This window comes from Mytilus edulis, chromosome 12 (genome assembly GCF_963676685.1).
Source record: "Mytilus edulis chromosome 12, xbMytEdul2.2, whole genome shotgun sequence".
NCBI classification, from domain to species: Eukaryota; Metazoa; Mollusca; class Bivalvia; order Mytilida; family Mytilidae; genus Mytilus; species Mytilus edulis.
In genome coordinates this window covers 35,036,282-35,056,831 of record NC_092355.1, presented here as the reverse complement: position 1 = coordinate 35,056,831, position 20,550 = coordinate 35,036,282, and the positions used below count along the sequence as shown (strand labels likewise).

At 32.5% G+C, this 20,550-nt stretch overlaps 2 protein-coding genes and 1 long non-coding RNA gene across 4 annotated transcripts in view; 2 read left to right on the top strand and 1 right to left on the bottom strand.

The window, feature by feature from the left end:
• The first annotated feature begins 3,502 nt into the window (after nt 1–3,502).
• Nucleotides 3,503–20,550, top strand: part of LOC139498330 (G2/M phase-specific E3 ubiquitin-protein ligase-like) — a 38,258-nt gene continuing 21,210 nt past the window's right edge. The window contains exons 1-2 of one of the 2 annotated variants that reach the window (XM_071286702.1): nt 3,503–3,567; nt 4,034–4,150. The gene's annotated coding sequence lies outside the window, so the exon portion shown is untranslated. Of the gene's footprint in view, nt 3,660–4,033; nt 4,151–20,550 lie in introns of both variants that reach the window. The other variant, XM_071286701.1, reaches the window with a different exon arrangement.
• LOC139498329 (uncharacterized) lies at nt 11,420–20,160 on the top strand. The gene is made up of 3 exons (XR_011657888.1): nt 11,420–11,515; nt 17,297–17,388; nt 17,850–20,160. It is a non-coding gene; the product is annotated as an uncharacterized lncRNA (long non-coding RNA).
• LOC139499256 (DNA ligase 1-like) lies at nt 13,673–15,974 on the bottom strand. Its single transcript, XM_071287930.1, has 4 exons — nt 15,935–15,974; nt 15,201–15,240; nt 14,434–14,615; nt 13,673–13,983 (listed from the first exon to the last, which is right to left on the bottom strand). Exons 1-4 carry the CDS (start codon nt 15,972–15,974, stop codon nt 13,742–13,744), a joined length of 504 nt encoding a protein of 167 aa, XP_071144031.1. The 3' UTR covers nt 13,673–13,741.

Genomic DNA, 20,550 nt, shown 5'->3' with positions numbered 1-20,550 from the left:
CTAGTTCAGTAATAATGGACGCCATACTAAATTTCGAATTATACACAAGAAACTAAAATTAAAAATCATACAACACTCCCAAAGGTCAGAAGCTCCTGACTTGGGACAGGCGCAAAATGCGGTAGGATTAAACATGTTTTTTTTCATATGATTTAATATTTACTTCATCCAAATAATATAATGAAGCCAAAATCCTACTTTGGTATACAATAAAAAAAAATCACCATTATTTAACTGTTGCTAGGTACTATTTTGGTTGCCAATCATTTTATCAGCATGGTATAAAAGTGGCTAACTTTCATTTCTTATTGCTAGTTATTTTTGCATGTATTAACCAATCTGACCTGAATTTACTCTAATTTGTACAATTAAAAATCAAAAAGTTATTTTTGTAGTTCAATTTAATTTTTATCTTTTTCGGCTGTTGCTAAGCAACTTTTAGGTTGCTATGGTCAATATGATTTTCTTGAAAAAATGATGACAATGACTCAGACATCATATATGAAAGAAAAATCATTCAGGGTAGCTAAATCTTTAAGTATTGCTATGTTCATACCTCATATGGCAGAAATTACAATTTTGTGTTGCTAGGTTGTTGCTAAGCATTTTTTAGACAGAAATTGAAGTGACTTTTCATTTGCAACCTCAAGTTATTGTTAAACAAACAATACTATTTTGAATTATGCTAATGTGTAATGAGAAAGCAATGCATCAGTGATAATTTGGCTATTTAATCAAAACGTTGCTAGGCAACCTTCCTTTTACCGGAACATAAAAAAATCATAGTTTTGAATAATTTCTATACTGAGGCTATCAATGATATATATATAAACTTATTTGGGAAGGGGGCCAAAAACGCCTCTTATCATACCTTGTCCTTTAGTACTACATATTTTTGGTTACACTTTTAGATTATCAGCATTTTGAAAGTTTGTCTATATCAAATCTCTGAAAGTTATGATTAGTAAACATGGATTACTGTGATCACTGTTGGTATTTTTCTGTACCAATTGTTTTTTGTACAAATCAAGTTCTGTAAAATACAGGTACCTAGATATTACAATAATTTTAAATAAAGAAAAATACTAAATACATGTATTAAAAATAAATTTCCTGATTTTAAGTACATAAAAAATACTTATGTGAAAGAAGCTGTGTACAGCGCTGAAGAACAAAATCATACTGACTGTACCACAATAAAACTTATACATTATCAACTTTCACTTTCTGTTCTACCTAATTATATTTGTTTCACTTTCAGTGTTCAGTTTTATATGACCATAATACCGCAATAGTGACAACCATTTAACATGTTTAAAGTGTTTTACATCCGTCTTACCATATAAACCGTAATATGTGTACATCATGTTTAACTGTACAATATGTATACCTGTCCTAAAGACATAACGTTACGCTTGGTGCTGTTCGAAATACATTAATCTCTACAAAAAAGGAAATGATAAAAGCTTTAATATTGTTTAAACTGATTTTGATTGATAAATACATTCAGATAACCTGAATACCTGGAATTAAGAACAGCTTCACTTGCCATACCATAAATCTTATTGATAGTATGTACAGTTCGGTTAATATTCTTGATACACGAGTTACTTTTTCATTAATGCTAGATTAAGGTTATAAATGTTTCAGCAAGTACTGTCGAAAAGTTGAAATCAAAGCTAGCTTTATAATAGTAACCGTAATTCGTTTTATATGAATTACACATACATTTGATTAGAATTAATCATGTATATATGTTTTATAGTTCACACATGTTTCGGTATGTTATTTCCAAAAAAAAAAAGAAGAAAGTCACATTTATTCATAACATCTTTTTTTTGTCAATAATAAAACGATTAAGAATTGTACAATAAATATTCTAATGCAACAACGTTTGTAACGTTCATTTTGATTGGATAACGTCACTTTCTTACATGGCATCAATTGACAATTGATGCTATGGGACGTACGCGCAAGCGCAGACGGCATATGACAGATTTTAAATACATGTTTTAACGTTATTTTCTGTCAGTTTCATTAGAATGGAGATAACAATATTGTATTTTAAGCTCCGACGGCATCAATTGGGGATTTGATGGTCGCAAATACCCGTTTACTGTCTCCGCTAACGCGTCGCCAGTAAACTTAATTTGCGACCATCAAATCCCCAATTGATGCCGTCGGAGCTTAAAATACAATACAGTTATCTCCTAATCATAATCCTGTTCATGGTTGACACCGGATATATAAAAAGGACGTCACATTGTTAGGATAACAAATACAATGACACAGTTTTGTGGAATTTTTCATGTATGGCATTTTACTTCAAAATATTTTTGAAATGGAATTAATTTTAGTCTTTGGTGTTATCGCTATTTTACGGAAGTTTCCTTTTATGTCACTGACTGGTCATTTTCTTTCTAAGCACAGTAGAGTCATATGAAAAATTATTGCTATAAACTTAGGACGCACGTGCTCCGAGAGTTTCACCAGCCCAGTAGCCAGTACCTTGGTACTGGCAGGAAAATACGGATTTGTTGTGTTATTAAAATTTGCTGTTTCAAAATGTTCGAAGTTATTATAAATCTCCCTCATGCAAATCTCTGATTCCTTTCACGGATTTGGCTATCCTTTTTGGACCTTTTGGAATATAGCTCTTCATCTTTTATATAAGCTTTGGATTTCAAATATTTTGGCCACGAGCATCACTAAAGAGACATGTATTGTCGGAATGCGCATTTGGTGCAGGAAAATTGGTACCGTTAATGTTTTTGTCTGTGAAATCAACAACATCGTCATAGTTCAAATACCGATAGACAGATTATCATTAATTATCTCAACTCGATTGCTTTTCTCAATTTCACCGTAACGGCTCAAGCGAGAAAATCAATCTCGATGGGATGATTCTCTATAATTATAATGGAATACTGTACGAGTTGAATTTGAGACAGCTTAATCCACGTTTTACGAAGGACAGCCTTATCATACAATACTTAAATCTTTAATTAGAAGATAACAGTGCCTACACCAAATTCATCAAACACGATGGAAATTTTATTTCCGTAGCCACTGGGATTCATCAGGAGAGTATTTGATTGTTTTACTAGTAAAAGCCAAGTAGTTAGCAAATCTGTGATAATGCAATGTTATGATAATTACACTTATGATACACTTTCTGTAAATCAACTTTTTATAAAATTCAGTATTTAATTTCCTTCTTTTTTTACACTATATTTCAAGATTGAATAACTTTTAGAAAAAAGTACTACATTCAATTTTTAAATTGCTTTAAAAACATATAAACACTGATCTAAAAATGTATCTGTTTCATATTTAAATACCACTTTCACAAAACCTGTTTGTCAAGTTCTGAAATATATACGAATTACTTATAAGTTATCGACCGAGCGATCATTTTTGCATCTTTAACTAAGTTCATATTTATAATCCTTATGACCTTACAACTCGGAAGTTCGAACAATTACATTTTCCGAAAAAAAAGAAACTTTCTTTAATAATGTAAAATTATGACGTGATGAAGATATTACAAATTGATTAAAAGGATAGGTAAACAGTGTTCAAATTATTATTTGAATTGGTTGCATCCGGATGTTTTCTCGATAACAAAAAAGTTGGATAATTGTATCTATACCTTTATGGTGAGTTAAACACACATTTTGATAAATACATTATATAGTTTCAATGTGGTACTAAGTTTCTTTCTTGCATCAAACTACAAGCTGTAATTCAATCTAAAACTGTCATTATGAGTTTGTTTTTCATAAAACATGTATAACATTGAGAATAATAATATGCATATTAACTTCACAACTATTTTTGCAAATGTGATATGTTAGTAATTGCGATTGACATGCTTAGTTCCGATTTATGTTTCAACGTTGGATGTTGTTAATCAAGATGATAACACAGGACTGCTGTAGCAATTGTTTTACATTTTTACCTATTAAAGCTGTTTATTTTGTTCACTCAATGTTGTGAATACATTTAAGTCATATATGGTGTGTTTCTTTAGTTTCATCATTTATCAGAATGGCAACCAACCAACCACAGAACTTGACCGAATGGCAGCTACAGGATGTTCTACAAAGAGTTAACCTTCTACAGTATTACGACAACTTTATCAGAGAAGGTACAGTAATTATATTTGATGTAAAACAGTGGTGTATATAACAGGTAACAGATGTGATAGGATTGCCAGTGATAGAACACGACCATGCATATTGTAGTACAAAAATGACAAATTTGAATCAACGGCCTAATTTATGTTTCAAAAAATAGCAAAAAACAATATGTAACATGTTTAACCCCGCCACATTCTGTATGTATGTGCCCGCTATCCCAAGCAAGGAAACTTTAGTAAAATATGATACCACAATCAATGCAGTTGCAGAATCTACATTACTCAACCGAGTGTGTTGTAAATTTAAAAAGAATTATTGAACAAATAAGCAGCACCATTAAGCATGTTAAATTTCTTTTTGGATCGGAGATAGATTGAATTACAATTCTAAAAAGACATGAGGTGTTCGAGTTTTCATTATATCATGTGTTATAACGGTCCGTGTATATTTGCGTCCATTCGTTTTTCATTTTGAAATATCAAAAACAAAAAACAAAAAACGGAAGTATTTTCATTTTCGTTTTTTGATTTCTCGAAAACCAAAAAGGAAAACCAAAAGTGTTTTCATTTTTCGTTTTTGATTTCTAGAAAACCAAAATGAAAAACAAAAGTGTTTTCGTTTTTAATTTCTCTTAAACAAAAACGGAAAACGAAAGTGTTTTCATTTTTCGTTTTACTAAAGAAGAGTTTTGTATTTAATTTTCATTATATCTCGATTTGTAATGTAAAATGTTTTCCTTTCTTGTTTCACAGTCATTGATAGTAAATATATTGCCAATGTACACACCGCGGTGTTCTTTCAACATAATGTAGACAAAATAGACTGCCTGACTTTTGAATTGAACTACGGTGATAAAATAATCAAAGACTTTCAAATTACCTTCTTTATATCTTTGATAAAGAATACATTATTATATTTAAATATTAAACGAATCACAAATTTAAATTGTACATTATAATATTATATAAAGATGGTACAAATAAATAGATTGATGACAACATCACACTAACAAGGGAGGTAACTACTAAAAAAACTAGCCCTACATGCACAGCGGTTGTCAGATCAATAGTACTTTAATCGAAGAAAATGTCGACGAATGCAAAAATCTTTAACAGTCTGAACAGTAAGGGTGCGTGAACTTTACTTTTAAGTTGAGAAAGGTTAATCTAAGATTATTAGAATTAATGACCAAGGTCCATCTGCCAGTATTTTACGAACAATTTTGCTTGATCAATAGATTAAAAAACAAATTTCCGCAATTTCACAATTCGAACTGGGATAATCATATCTATTATTTTGCCATTCGGAGCCTATTCGGTATAAGTTTTGCTTATTTGTGAAGGCTATATATGGTGACTTTAACTTGAGCTAGGGAGTTATTGGGTGATTATGGAATTGAGAATAGTGGACAAAAAAAAATAATGGATTAAGAAATAAATAAAATAGCGAGAATATTGGTGTTATAAAATATAAAGAGAAGAGGATAATTGGCAAGAAGTATAAAGAATAGAGAAACATGGCCTAAAATATATAAGAATACAGAAATTAAGAACCCCGAAACCAGACCATCACACTAATTGCCTTAATGAACGCTAGTTTGTCTCTGGGAGATTTTTATTGTTATCATACGGTTTCACTTCATTTCTATGTCTATTAATTAAGATGCGAGCTTTCATTATTTGACAACATATTACATATTACATTATAAAAAACTGCCATAGATTGCCGATAATTGTTCTGCATAAAACCACATTGGAGTCCATGTAAATTTTTTTTTCAAATTGACCTCAGCTACCCACCCTATCCCATCATTACAGAAAAGTTAATACACACATTTCTACGGCAATAATTTTGTCCGCACAATGTGTAAAGGGGGGTTGGATAGCTGATGTCTACTGGAGAAAAAAATCAAGGTTGCTGTTCTTCTTTTTTTTTTTTTTTTTTTTTTAAAGATAGGTCCAAAGTTGGGGTCGGACGCCCAACGCCACCCTTACCGAAAATGTATTAAATTTGTCCGCACTAGGTGCAAAGGGAAGGTAGGTAGCTGAGGTCTACAGTAGAAAAAATACAGGATGTTGTTCTGCTTAGTGTTTTTTTCTAAAGTAGGTCTAAAGTTGAGGTCGGATACCCTACCCAACCCAGCCGTTACAGTTGATAAAAAATATTCTGCGGCAATACTTTTATCTGCACTAGGTGAAAACGTAAGCTAGAGATCTATGGCCCACTTGATCAAAATTACAAGTTAATGTATATCACGGATTAATCTTTTTTAAGCTAATAAATAATTTCCTTGCTCACCATACTTTGAATACAAAAAGTAAACCTTTCGTCAAATCATAATTAAGCGAATTCTACTAGTTCAGATGTCGAATGTTTTGTAAAAACAGTTTTGTGTGGCAAAAAAAAAAAGTTAATGCACGAGTGCAACTTTCTTTTCTTCTAATGCAGAACAACTATTATTTTTCATGAACTGTTTGACAGGATGCCGAGAATATTAAAAGCTATTTCACACAATAGTGCAATTTTGTCATCATTTAAAAAAAAATCATAATTATTTACGATTCTATAAATCCACAAAAGTGTTTAAAATTTAAAATGTAAAGCGTGCAGCACGCTGTGTGATATATTGAAAGCGATTCGTATTGCCTTTATATAACTAATGAACCAGAAATGAAATTTTAAAATTCATTGAATAGTGTCTTTGGCTGCTTAATTATATATTAAAAAACTGATGATATAGTGGTTATATATTAATAAAAACATTTGAAGTACGTTGAGTCTTATGCAACATTTTTGTTTATATAAATATTTGAAAACTGGCTGCTACCGACTGACTGCTTGAGCCTGGTCTCATAAACTCCGCATTTTCATTACAGCCGAATGCATTAAGTGTGTAGACAAACGAAATATCTTTGGTTAGCCTGCTTGTAGCTGAACCGTGAAGTAATTATTAGGTAAGGTATACTACCCTCCTGTAGAAGTAGCCTAGTTATACAGATAGATTGGTTGGTTATCTGTCAGACTAGTCTACTCTTAAAGGAGGGTAGTTCACCTAACCTAATAATGCAAGCAAGCTAACCAAGGATACTACCTTTGCCTACACACTCAATGCAATCGGCTGTAACGCTTTACATTACAGGTTGCAGCACCTTGCCAAATTATTGGGTTCCAATAAACGTTTGGAAAATTAGTGTAATCAGACGGCTTGGGTGACCCTGATTAACCCGAACGACGTAGGAGTTCGGGTTAAAGGGTCACACGAGCCGTGCAGATTAAATCCAATATACCGATTTGATTGGCCAATAACTGTTTCAATACATGACGCCATCAATTTACGTGAACGTTTTAGAAATATGCAAACGATATTCCGCGATCCACGGCTCCTAGTAAAGTTTCTTGTAGAGTAAAGAAAGGTGATAACACGCCTTGATGAAGAGGTTGGTAAGTTTTAAATAATTATGGGTTTTTTTTTTATATTTAGGATTCTTCTTAAATTGTTACATTATTTGCGATTTAATTGTACATTTTTTCTATCGTTTCTGTTAAATTTATTCATATTTTTTTTTGCAATCAGTGACGATTATACTCAAAGATATTGTTCTTTCAAATCGGTGTTATTGAGTAAAGATTAATTGCTTTTCTCTCCTTAATAATATGCTTAGAGGAAGATGAACCGAGGAAGATGTTAGTACATAAATTTAAAATGTTAAATAAACAGACACAACGATTCTCTTTCCAATCTTTAACCCCGACCCCACATTTAAATTCGATACCCAAATATAGTCCCTTTATAGGAATAAATATGCCAAAAATCGTAATGAATTTCATTGAGTCTAAAACTAATTCAAATCAGATTTCATTTATTTGAATATTCTTAAGTACATGATTTCTTTTTGGCAATTACAGAAAATCGTTATTATCTGTTCTGACTTTAAAACACTGATTTAAGAATTACATTGTGTACTATTGTAGCCGACTATACCGTATGTTTTTTCTCATTGTTGAAGGTTATATGGTTGCCTATATATAATTGCTTACATCCACTACGTTTGAACTTTGGGGGATAGTTGACTCATTTGCAATCATACCACATCTCCTTATTAAAAAGTTGAGAGGGGGGAGTTGGGGGGACTTGTATTTCTTTGGAAAGTGTAAATGTTTTCCTCTCAGGTCACCCAGTTTGAATTGGATATTTTGACATTTTGCTGTGCTCTTGGATTTGTGTTAAGAGCCCCCAGAGCTCCTGGTTTGTTTTGGGGGTAAGCTTTGGATGTCTTTTTGAATATTGCATACGGTGATTTGGTGAAGTCTTCATACCACATGCATTGTCCCATTACTTTATATAGAGAGCTTATCAGTCATCCTGATCTATCAAAATAGCTCTCCTGGCCTTTTGTATAGTCAGACGAGAAAGAAGATATAAACTGACTTAGCTTGGTATATACATATATATTTAATATACTCATATAAATTCAAGTCAAATTAATATTTTAAAACAACATAAAAATAACAAGCTTTTTTTTTGGTTCTGCGGCGACGTTAACAAAACACCAATTAAGTAATCGATCTTTATGACTATGGCTTCAATATTAAAAGATCATGTTCTTCTTGTCTTAGACTTAATAAGACTTCAAGTTCAAGTTCTTTTTTTCATGGAAAATTAAATTGTTACAATATATTACAGAACACAAATCTGGCTAACATTGCTGTAAATACAAGTTAAAAAGCTGACCTGGGCTACGTTAAAGCTAAAAATCCAATCCCCGGCATCAAATAATTAAAAAAAATTGTATATATATGACCTTTAACATTGGAAGGCTAAACTTGCATTAAGCCGTGGTTAGGTCCTAAGTAGAAAATAAAAAGATGTGGAGTAAATGTACACGGGACAAAATCGCACACAATACATAGAAAAAATACAAATTAATAATGAACAGGGCCTTTATTCCTGTTCTTCATCTTTAAAGTAGCTGGAGGGTCTTCAACGAGGAACCAGACCATTCATACCCATTATACAATAGCCACATAGGTTAGTGCATCGGACTACAAAAACAAACTCTTACACTGTATCTATATATTTTGCTCCGAGACCAGAATATTATAAAATAAATAAAACAAAACTTGCGCTTTAGATTAAGAAAGGGTCCGAAAGAAACGTTTAGAATGCAAGATTTTGCGTCATTTTTTCCAGTTCTGGGTTCCTTGAGCCATACCCTCGCCAAATATATAAGTTTATTTGTACTAGAGGCTATATAGTTACCAGGTTACCGGGGGTCTCACTAATTAGCGACAACAAGCGTCAACAAGCGACAAGAAGCGACAACAAGAATTATTTTAGCGACAACAAGCGACAAGAAGACTATTTAGCGACAAAAAAAACATTTTTTTATTAGATATAAAGAAATTTGTATTTAATGGTTTTTTTTTTAAATATACGAGCAGATATGTCTAATTTAAATGTTTTATTATATAGATAGACGAAGAAATGAAACATTTGTGAGGAAGAAAGAGATTGTGAAGTTTATATTAGTATATTGGTAGATGAAGAAATTTAACATTTGTGAAGACGAAAGAGATTGAGCTTCTTTTTTTATTTTTAAATAAGAAGAATATGTATAAGATTATGTATGTATCTGTTTTCATCAAAGTCAAAGTATGAATAAACGAATGGAGATATATATGGAGTGGGCATAATAGAATATAATATTTTGATTCATTTGCTTAATAATATGCTCTAAGTGTAATCTTGTTATGTCAACTCGATGCTTCATTTGTAGAACTTTCAGCCACGCTTTGCCATCTTTATTATTTAAGCGTGTTTCCAGTCCCCACGACGAGGACGTGGTTCTACCTTGGAGTCCATCAATTTTTTTTTTTTTTTTTTTTAATTATTTTTAGTCATTATATAATAATATGTACATTCCTATCTAACATAATATTTATTCATTTTGTACATGGTGGTCCCATTTTGATAAGCAGTAGATTTTTACCACTAAGGTTCACTGTATTTTTGCCCTTTTTGAAGTTGTAGTTTTAGCATTTTTAATACGTTTCCGTTGGCAATGTTTACGTGCACATACACTTGTTTTGGGGATTGTCAGCCCACCATCTGTTGAAGTGGTGGACTCTGGGATTGCGTTTAACTTTCTCCCATGAGTCAAGAATTTTTGCAATGCAAAAGCCTTTTTTTTTCGGTTTAATCTGCCATAGAGCTTTTGTGCATTGAAAATGGCTTACTGAGGAGCTTAGCTCAAAGTCTCCATGTCCATCAGTAAAGTGCGCCATTGACAAGACTTTCTTGCAACTTTATTTCTTTGTGAATTTTTTTAATTAACTCTGGAAGTTTCTCAGGCTTCCAATCTTGATTTAGTTTCAAGATGTGATTGATTGATTCACAATTATTGTTTTCCATTGCAATGGAATTCTCGACTCTGTTTTTCGAGCATTGTACACGTAATCCCTTATAGTAGGAATAACTTTTTGCGTAAGATATGGACCAACGAGGTCTTCATATTTTCTTTCAATATTAGTAACCTTAGTGGAAAAATCTACCGTCGTATCTGCTTCTATCCGACCGTAATCCCCAAATAATTCTGATAAAATTTGTTTTGCGTTCTTGTCATTTACGCCAACCTTTGTTCTCAAATGCCTTGTAACATTTTCACTCAAGTGCCTCGTGCACAATGTGAGTTCAGATGTTGGAAAACTGTCTTTGATAGCTTTTACTAAAGCCTTTTCCTCATCTGAACCAATCACAAGATTGCTATAACTAAGCAACCCAGCAGGTACTCAACGTTTAATAAACGTTGAAATGAGGTTGAATTAACGTTGATCATTTCAACGTTGTAATTGGAACGCTGATTCAACATTGAATTAACGTTAACTTATTTACTCATAGTAGGCCTATATAAAAAAAAATCATTATCAGAAGGCAATATATGCATAACTGTAGAAGTATATATTTATAAAGAAAAGAATGAAAAAGAGTTTTGGGTTTCACAAAACAGTATAGTACTAACTATTGGTCACTATTTCAAGTTGAGTTTTGCGTCACCGTGACGGTATGAGAAAAGGGGGGGGGGTGAGTCGTTTGATACTAAATTTCTAGGGATTAAGAAATATAATTTATTAATTTCATTTCACATAACTTTAATTTGAACATAAAGATAACATGTAAAGAAATTTAAATTAGTTGATTATCAACAATGATCGCGATTTCTTTCATTCATATTTTCGCGGGATTTGAACAGGAAGTTAGATTGCTCATGCGCATTATTCAAACACGCACCTTTCCTGTATTTGAAAAAGAACAACAAACACACAAAGGACGAAGTCGAAAGAGAAACTTCCCGTTTATCACGTATAAATTTATGGTATGTAGATGTTTACATGTGGCTATCACGGTTTGTTATATTTAAGAATTGGTATCATATTGCACAATTAGAGAAAATTATAACGTCAACATTAGAGAGGTTGAGATTGGAAACTTGTACGTGTACGGGTACTTGTAGCCACACGTACACGTACACGAAGAAACGTCTAGATTTTTTGTTGAGATTTCGCTGTCGCACGTGTACTGGTACGTGTACCTAGACGTACACGGAAGAAATATCTAGTGCTTGCTTGAGATTTTTTTTACGTGTACGGATACTTGTATGACTGAATTGCGGTTTTGAAAACAACAATTTCATTGGCTGGCTTATTCCTCACTTTCTTCTAGCTCAATATGTCTTCTGCCGAGATTCTCTTGTTGTCTGCTATTGAAGATAAGGACGAGTTGGTCCTTATTTCAACTGAAATGAACCAGTCTCACGGCAATGTATACAATGGAGAAAAAATTAATTTGGAGGTTCTCACTAATGAACAATGCAGATTTATGTTTCGATTTGAGAAACAGGACATTGATAGACTGTGTGTTGCTTTGGGAATCCCACTAAAAATTGTATGTAACAATGGAACAGTTGCAAGTGGCATAGAAGGGCTTTGTATAGTTTTGAGAAGACTTTCATATCCTAATAGACTTTTTTTCAAAGGCCGTTGTATGAATTATCTTACATTCTTTCCAAGACGCTAGACATAATTTATGACAATACCAGTCAAAAACTAACTTCCCTAGATCAAGAGTGGCTGTCTGAAGAGTACCTTCGTACATTTGCAGAGGTCATTCATGAGAGAGGATCACCTCTTCTTAACTGTTGGGGATTTATTGATGGCACAGTAATGCCAATATGTAGACCAACCAGGCATCAACGAATTGTGTATAGCGGTCACAAGCGTGTGCATGGATTGAAGTTCCAGTCAGTTGTTGCACCAAATGGACTAGTGGCAAATTTATCTGGGCCAATAGAAGGCAGGAGACATGACTCGGGTATGCTGCGGGAGAGCGGTCTTATGAATCAGCTGGAAGGCACAATGAAGAAGGTAGATGGAACGCCATATTCCCTTTATGGTGACCCAGCGTATCCTCTAAGGCCCCATTTGATTGCTCCATACAGAGGAGCAGCACTTACTGCAGAAGAACAAGAATTTAATAAACGCATGTCAGCAGTCCGTGTTTCTGTTGAATGGACATTTGACAAAGTCCTTTCCTTATTGCATTTCTTGATTTCAAGAAAAACCTCAAGTTGTACTTGCAGCCAGTTGGCAAATATTACTTTGTAGCAACTATATTCACCAACTGTCATACTTGTTTATATGGCAGCGAGACAGGAACATTCTTTGGATTAAATCCACCAACCCTAGAAGAGTACCTCCATAGGCATAAATGTATATGGACATTTGCGTTTTTTCATTGATCAGTAGAATGGATTCCATTATTTTAATAAATAGTTTTTGTAAAAGATATCTCCTTGAATTTTTTTTTATCTTAACATAATTTCTGAATGAGAGTTCTTATTATTCTGATAGTTATCTGGTCCCATTACTCTCGATAGTTTCTGAATTTATAGAATTATTTTTTCCGAAAAAAATAGAAAAACTTAAATGAATCACACCCTTTCCACATCCCCCCGGACGAGAATTTAGAAATGGTTATTTCGTGGGTCAATTAGGAGGAGGGATAAATGCTCACAAGCAAATTAAACCCTTTATGTGCCTATCCCAAGATGTGACCTTGTAATTCAGTGGTCGTCATATGTTGCTGCCTGCCTTACATGATTGTATTTGTATTTTTCTGTTGCAGTTTTTAGATAAAATCAGGCTGTAAGTTTTCTCTTTTGAATTTTTTTCACATTTTGTCATGGCTGGGCCTTTGATATATGGTATGTTTTTTTTTTATTTTTGAAGGCAGTATATTACCATATAGTTGTTTACATCTTCGTTCTTTGGTGGATAATTTTCTCATTGGCAATCCTGCAACATATTACTTTAATAAAAACATTTTTAGCAACAGTGGCCATCTTGGTTTTTAAAATTAATTATACCAGACGTAAAGTGATGAATGTCTGTAGTTTAAATATGGACAATTTAATTAGTCTAAATAACGTAACAATATAGTATTTATTTCTTCAAATATATCATTTTCAACGATTTCCAATTCTTATCATCACATAGACTACTAAATTAAAAGTAAAATTAAAATGCAGTTGCTTTTGATTTATTTAAGATTTTTTTACAGTTTTGATAAGTTCCATCAATAAAAGCTGTTGTTGTTTGTCATTTTCTATCTTCTGTTTCCTCTCTTCCCTTTCCCTCTCCAGCTTCAATTCCTCTTTCCGTATGCTCACTTCTTCCATTTTGATGTCTTTTTCGACATCACATTTTTCTTTAAGGTACGACATAATAGATTCATTACCCTTTATTTTGGTGATCTTACTGGGTGTTACTGTTACACCTTCACTGTCTACAAGAAGAAATTAATGTAACAATTTTACTTTTCAAACATAATATTGTTAAAGCATATGCCGTTACTTTCTATCTACAATTACATAACCGGTTAGTGTATCTTGGGTTTTTTTTAATCAAAACAAGGTTTATATATTGTAGCCAGATATTCTCCTTCTTATATTCTGTTTCCTAGGCCTAAATTTGGTAGAAATCCACTTTCTTGCAAGTCTTATACGTTTTGTGTTTTTCTATTGTTGAAGGCCATATAGTTATCTATAATTGCTAACACCAACTTCATTTCAACTTTGGTGGATAGTCTCATTGGCAATCAAACCACATCATCTTATTTTCATATTTTTATTTTTATCATTTCAGGCTGCTATATATACCTACAAAAAATTCACGAGTTTCTTTTTATTTTACATGTTTTATTCTAAATACATTACAGAAAATGAATACAGCGTACCATTTGAGATCTTAACTGGGGTAAGGGCTTCCATTGCCCTTTTTCTGATCAGTTTTGCAGAGTGTTCATCCTTGTCCTTCTGTTGAGCTTTTTCCTTCTGTTCTTTGTCTCCTTCTTCAGCTAATGACTGAATTTCTTGAAGAAGTTGTTGTTTTTCTGTGTATTCTTCTTCTGTTCCGGATCTACAATGTATTGGGAATCTACATGAATAACTATTTAACTATTTATTTAGAACCGCAATTAAACCAAGGAAAGAATTAAGAAAATGGCTATTCAAGAATAAAATGCAGGGTAGGCATGGTAGGAGAGAAGCATGGGAAGCTCTTTCTTAAGACCACGACCATACATAAAATGAGAAGATATTGGCCTTCTCTTGACTGGTATTTTTTGCAAAAACACCTCCAGAACATGATATCTGTTCAAAATGCCGATTAGTCTTGTACAAACATGTACACTCTGTCTGATTCAATCTGAATTTCAACTTTTTTTTGTGTGTTAAACATGTTAAATGTACCTGTTTTAAAATGTATAAACAAAGTCAAATAATATTTTATTTACCTTTTTAGTGCTTTATAGTTTTCTTTCTGAAACTGCTGCAACAGTAACTGTGTCCTTTCTCTCACTCTCCTGGATGTTACATTAAATACTTTATCAACATTTTCCTTCACGTTTTGGGCAACAACTTCCCATTTTGTTTTGTCCTTGTATGGGTTTTCAGTCTACACCTCCTTTAGTAGGTTCAAATCATCCTTTGCTGAGAATCTCACCTGTGTTTTCCTAAAAAGTTTGGGTAATGCCATGCCTTTGCTACAATAAAAACATGTATGCAAAATCAATAATGTTAAGATTCGATTTTTAAAAAAATGTAAAGAGTTCAAAACTTGAATTTTTGCTACATTTTGATATTACAGTTTAAACTTAGCACATATTTAACAATCATAAAGACAAAATCCTCTGTTTTGTGTAATATTTCATTTTCTTATGCTGAAAGGGCCCTATAGGTCATGAAATATTAAATAACAATAGAAAATGGCAACTAATGAAGGAAAAGGCCTTGGAGAAAAGTGATAAACAGTACATAAAGGTGTGGATGTAATGGCAATGTCAATGGTAAACAATTAATCAAATGAAGATGGTAAACAATTTGTTCGTCAATTTACATGTACAAGAGCACTGCAACACCCTACATGTTATGTAGCTACTATTGTTATATAATGTTCAGTATACTTGTTTGAAAAGGTCACTTCCATATATATAAAAGCAACCAGTGTATTAAAGTTTGATAGAGGATAAACTTATTAAAGATGATTTATTGTTGGTTGCTTAACGTCCAGTGGCAAATATTTCATGCATGTTCAGGACGAGAACAAATAAACAACAAATACATATAGGTAGGTCCTGTAAGTTTAATAGAGGCCGTTCGGGGAAGTTTAGACTGCCACTGTAAAATGAGTGGAAATTGGATAGGGACAGACATTTTGCCTTGCAACAGGCCGCCTACGGACCCCTCCAAGTGTTGTTGTAAGAACTCTTACGAGCATAGTGCGTGGCACTCTCTATACACGAGGCATCGGATTTAAAGTAAATTGGTTAGCAGGGGCGGATCCAGCCATTTTAAAAGGGGGGTCCGAACCCAGGATAAAGGGGGTTCAAACCACATCTCCCAATTTCAATGCATAATCGTAAAAAAAGGGGGGCTTCCAACCCCCGAAAAAAAAACTCCCTCGATCCGCCACTGGTTAGACGATTTTTAAATTTTTGTGGTTGTACATCGTCGGGCACCTGTTTACTATTATCACCGACACTTACGGCACTTTTCGCATGTAATAGTTTGAAGGGCACCAAAATTTAAATCAATAACTTGTTTAAAAAGACTTTTTTAAAAGCCAAGTTTCAGTTAAATTGGTGTGAAAATAAATCTGAATCATATTTATGTCACAAAGTCAAAGACCAATGGCGCCAATTTAGCAAAAATGCAAATGGCGCCGCCTGATTCATTTTCCCCAAAACAGACGTGATTCATGCAGTCTATTATGCTGAATTAATAATATTTTGAAGAAATGTGATACAACACATGCTTAAAATTTTAAGATTTATAGTTTTGTTCCTATACAAAGTCAAAAGGCATCGTTAAACCCACACGGGTAACACTTACTTGTAGCAGTCTCTGCACACGTTTTAATCAACTTGTAACGTTGGCGAAAATCACGTGACACTCCAATTCTAGTGACGTAATACGAAAAAATACAAGTTTCACGTACCGGTACCGGTACAAGTTTCCGATCTCAACCTCTCTATTGTATTCCAGAAAACAGATCAGAACACATTAACGGGCCATCATATATAATTTCCTCCAATTATACTATTTCTAAGAGCATTTAATGTGGAAAGCATATTTAGTTTCATTTTAAAGTTTAGGTTAAGATTGTCACAATTATTATGCTTAAAGATTCATATAACAGTATCAGAAAAAGGGGGGATAAGCAAGTGTTTACATTATTTTGCTCAGGTAAATTTCCCAACATAAAATTGAGAATGGATGTTTACTTTATAATATATATATGCGATTCTTTTAGTTTAACTTTAAGGCTTGGTAAACGACATACTTTTTGACGATCATATTAAACAATGAATTTCAACTGGACAACAAAGTATTGAATTTGAACGATCATGGAAAATTGGTACTTTTATTGTTTTATTTTTACAAAAACAAGTCAGTCTGAGCCTTTACTGATCTTCAGGTGATCTCTAACTCTGTGTAATATGAGAAATGCATGTTTACATTAATGTGTACGTAACCTGGTTTTGAATGTTATAGCAGTCCATTATCTGATATCATGAACATGTATTATTTATTTTACAGAAGCTTGTCAAACAGACCAATGGCTAAAAGGCATCAAGTGGAGCAAAATTAAAATTCAGTTTTGGGAATTCCAGTCTTTAAAATCATCAAAGGTAGGTTTTTTGTCTGTATAGCTATATACCATTTGTGTTCAAAGATTAATCTTTTGTTTATTCTAATTTTGTTTACCTTACATACCATATTATGTTTGTCTTTATATCTAAGCTATTCTAGTAAAGTTCTTTATTTTATGTTAATGGAATTGTGCAGTCATCAATAAAAAAAAACCGTCTTACTTAGGTAAAGTGTTTTCATTGTTATCAATAACATAGTGAAACCCGCAGTCTTACAAAACTCAGATTGAAGCTTCTTCATTAACAAAAAACTACTAATAGTAAACATTAATGTATATATTTTTATTAATGATTATCTTATTACAATATGTGCTTCGTCATTATGGTTTTATTTATTTTCAATGCTTCTAGAAACAAATTGAAAGTGGCTCAAATTTAAAATATCTTTTCAGGACATACAATTTATATTGATTATATATATATAATCTGATTTTTTCCAGAGTTTAAATATACTGCAAGAGTAAAAAGATGTCACTTGGAATTAAATATCTGATAAAGACCTATCCTGCTTAAAATTTACCGCTGAAAGATCCCTAGGTAGTGGAAGAATGATGACATGCAATAAGGACAAAAGAGACAAATATAACAAATGAATTTATAAAATAAATCTTGTATCAAAAGAAATATCATTGTATTACTAGTTTTGATATTATTGTTCCTGAGTAAATAAGTATTAATGTAATGGTTTATGAGGGTAATATATACATTTATATAACATATATGTATATATAATCAAGGACCTTTGTTTTTTGTGGATAGTTGTCTGGTTAGCAGTCATGCAGCTTCTTCTTATTTTCGTAAATATTGCGATCATCCTGAATACACATTGGATCTAATAATGTCTTCACTCCTCCTAGATATATATACTACTTTCAAGAAGGGTTTAACATTGGTTGGTCGTTTAACAAAAACTACTTTGAACTTGTGAGAATTGTTTAGAACTATTCAACATATACTTTCCTTTCTGTGGTGTCAGAGAATAAAGTGCATGTCTTAGTTTTTATGCAAACTGTGCAAATTCATTGAATGATTTGTCTTTTTATAGCTATTCACAACAAGAAAAACTACAAGTAAGAATATATCAAAAATGATAGGTGTCCACTTATAAATCAAATAGATAATTATGTCTATAGTTATCGTTAAATACAAGTGGACACGCACAATCATTTCAGCTATTCCTTCTGCCAACAGGATTTTAAGATGTGACATTTATGGTTCTAGATTTTTGACTTTGTACAAGCACCAAATGTTGTTTAAAGTAACAGTTGATGTATGTATTTAGATGTCTTCCATTTAACTTATCTATTTTCTTCATATGTGTATTGGTGAGAGGGAAAAACATTTAATAAAAACATGTACACCCACAGTGCCTGTTTACCATCTAACAACAGCAAAAATTTGGAAAGCAGGTAAAAAATGTGGTGTTTGTAGCTTTATAATAAATTTCATTATTATACTTTCAACTACTATTCAACCTTGAATCAACGTTGAATGGATGTTGAAACTTCAACGTTGAAATTACAACGTTAATTCAAATTTTCAAAATCAAACATAAATTTGACATTGTTTCAACGTTGAGAAACAACCTTGTTTCAACGTTGAATCGACGTTGAGTGCCTGCTGGGAAGGTATCACTTATTGTTGTATCAAGCACTGAGGCAATATGAGTAAAAAAACGTTGGTAGGTGTGGCAAGCACCATCCCAATGCAAATAAATTGGTCCCATTATTATTGGGTTTGTGTTTTTCCCTTTGCGTTTAAGTTTGTTTTCCTGGAAAAAAGTTGTTGTGACAAAGCAGGCGCCCAAATTGAATGTGCTGTCAACACCAATTATTGATGATTTACAAGCACTGGCAAAATGCTTCATTTGGAAATCTGTGTAGCAGATAACACTTGGTTCTATCTTATCATCTCAGATAAACCTCTCCAAACTTAAAAGAGCACGCACCATTATTGTTTAGATTGATTAATACTTTTGCATCTGTCGATATTTTCTTCGATTAAAGTAATATTGATCTGACAACCACTGTGCATGTATACTTTAACGACCGGGCTAGTTTTCTTGTCAGTTTTAAAAGTAGTTACCTCCCTTGTTTGTGTGATGTCATCAATCTATTTATTTGTACCATCTTTATATAATATTATATTGTACAATTTAAATTTGTGATTTGTTCAATATTTAAATATAATAATGTATTTTCTATCAAAGATATAAACAAGGTAATTTGAAAGTCTTTGATTACTTTATCACCGTAGTTCATGCGGGCTATTTTGTCTACATTATGTTGAAAGAACACCGGAGTGGTAACATTGGTAATATTTACTATCAATGACTGTAAAACAAGAAAAGAAAAAATTTACATTATAAATCGAGACATAATTAAAATTAAATACCAAACTCTTCTTTAGTAAAATCAAAAACGAAAAACGGAAACACTTTTGATTTTCATTTTGGTTTTTAGAGAAATCATTACACTGATTTCCTTTGAATCTATATCTTGTGTGCATATGTTACATATGTAAATAGGGTTCTTTTTATTCTCTTTATATACGCTCTAAATAGCCAGAGGTGTAGCTAGGCCAAAATGAGGTGTAATCAAAGCCAGGGGTAAGTCATATGGCGAGGGGTCTTGGGGCCGCTCAAGGCCCCTGGAAGCTCTGTAGTTAATAGAGAAAAATCCTGCATTCTCGCAATTTCCTGGAACTTAACATGACCTCATAAAAATCATATATTAATTTGAAGAAAAAAAATGAATAGAGAAAAACAAACCTCAATGTGTATTGGGTTGAACTAGATTAGATAATCAGGAGCAGCGTCTGTGTAACTTACATGATATTTTTCAAAATGAGAAAATACATAGATAAATACAATTATATTTCTCTATGTTTAGTCTTTTTCACCTTTTCATTCTCAAATACAATTCTAAAAATCAGGGAACATTTCCTTTCTTTTCCTATGCTGAAAAAAAATGTGTCTGATGAAATTTTTTTTTCACGGTTTTTGTTTAAATTTGATTATTAAAATTGATTATAATTGTATTTCTCAAGTCTTCTCATGGTACTTAAAGACCATTCTGTCATTGCATCGGCAACACAATCACAATGCTGGTTCCGTAAATGAAAAGAGTATACTAGTTGCCG

Bases quoted from the DNA above. Each gene is read 5' to 3' on its own strand.
- LOC139499256 (XM_071287930.1), bottom strand. From the start codon at position 15,974: ATGCTCGTAAGAGTTCTTACAACAACACTTGGAGGGGTCC. The intron at 15,241-15,934 runs GTAGGCGGCCTG...TTTTTATTGTAG, and splicing joins AACAACACTTGGAGGGGTCC to CAAAGGCATGGCATTACCCA. The intron at 13,984-14,433 runs GTACGCTGTATT...TTCTTCTTGTAG, and splicing joins CCCAGTTAAGATCTCAAATG to ACAGTGAAGGTGTAACAGTA.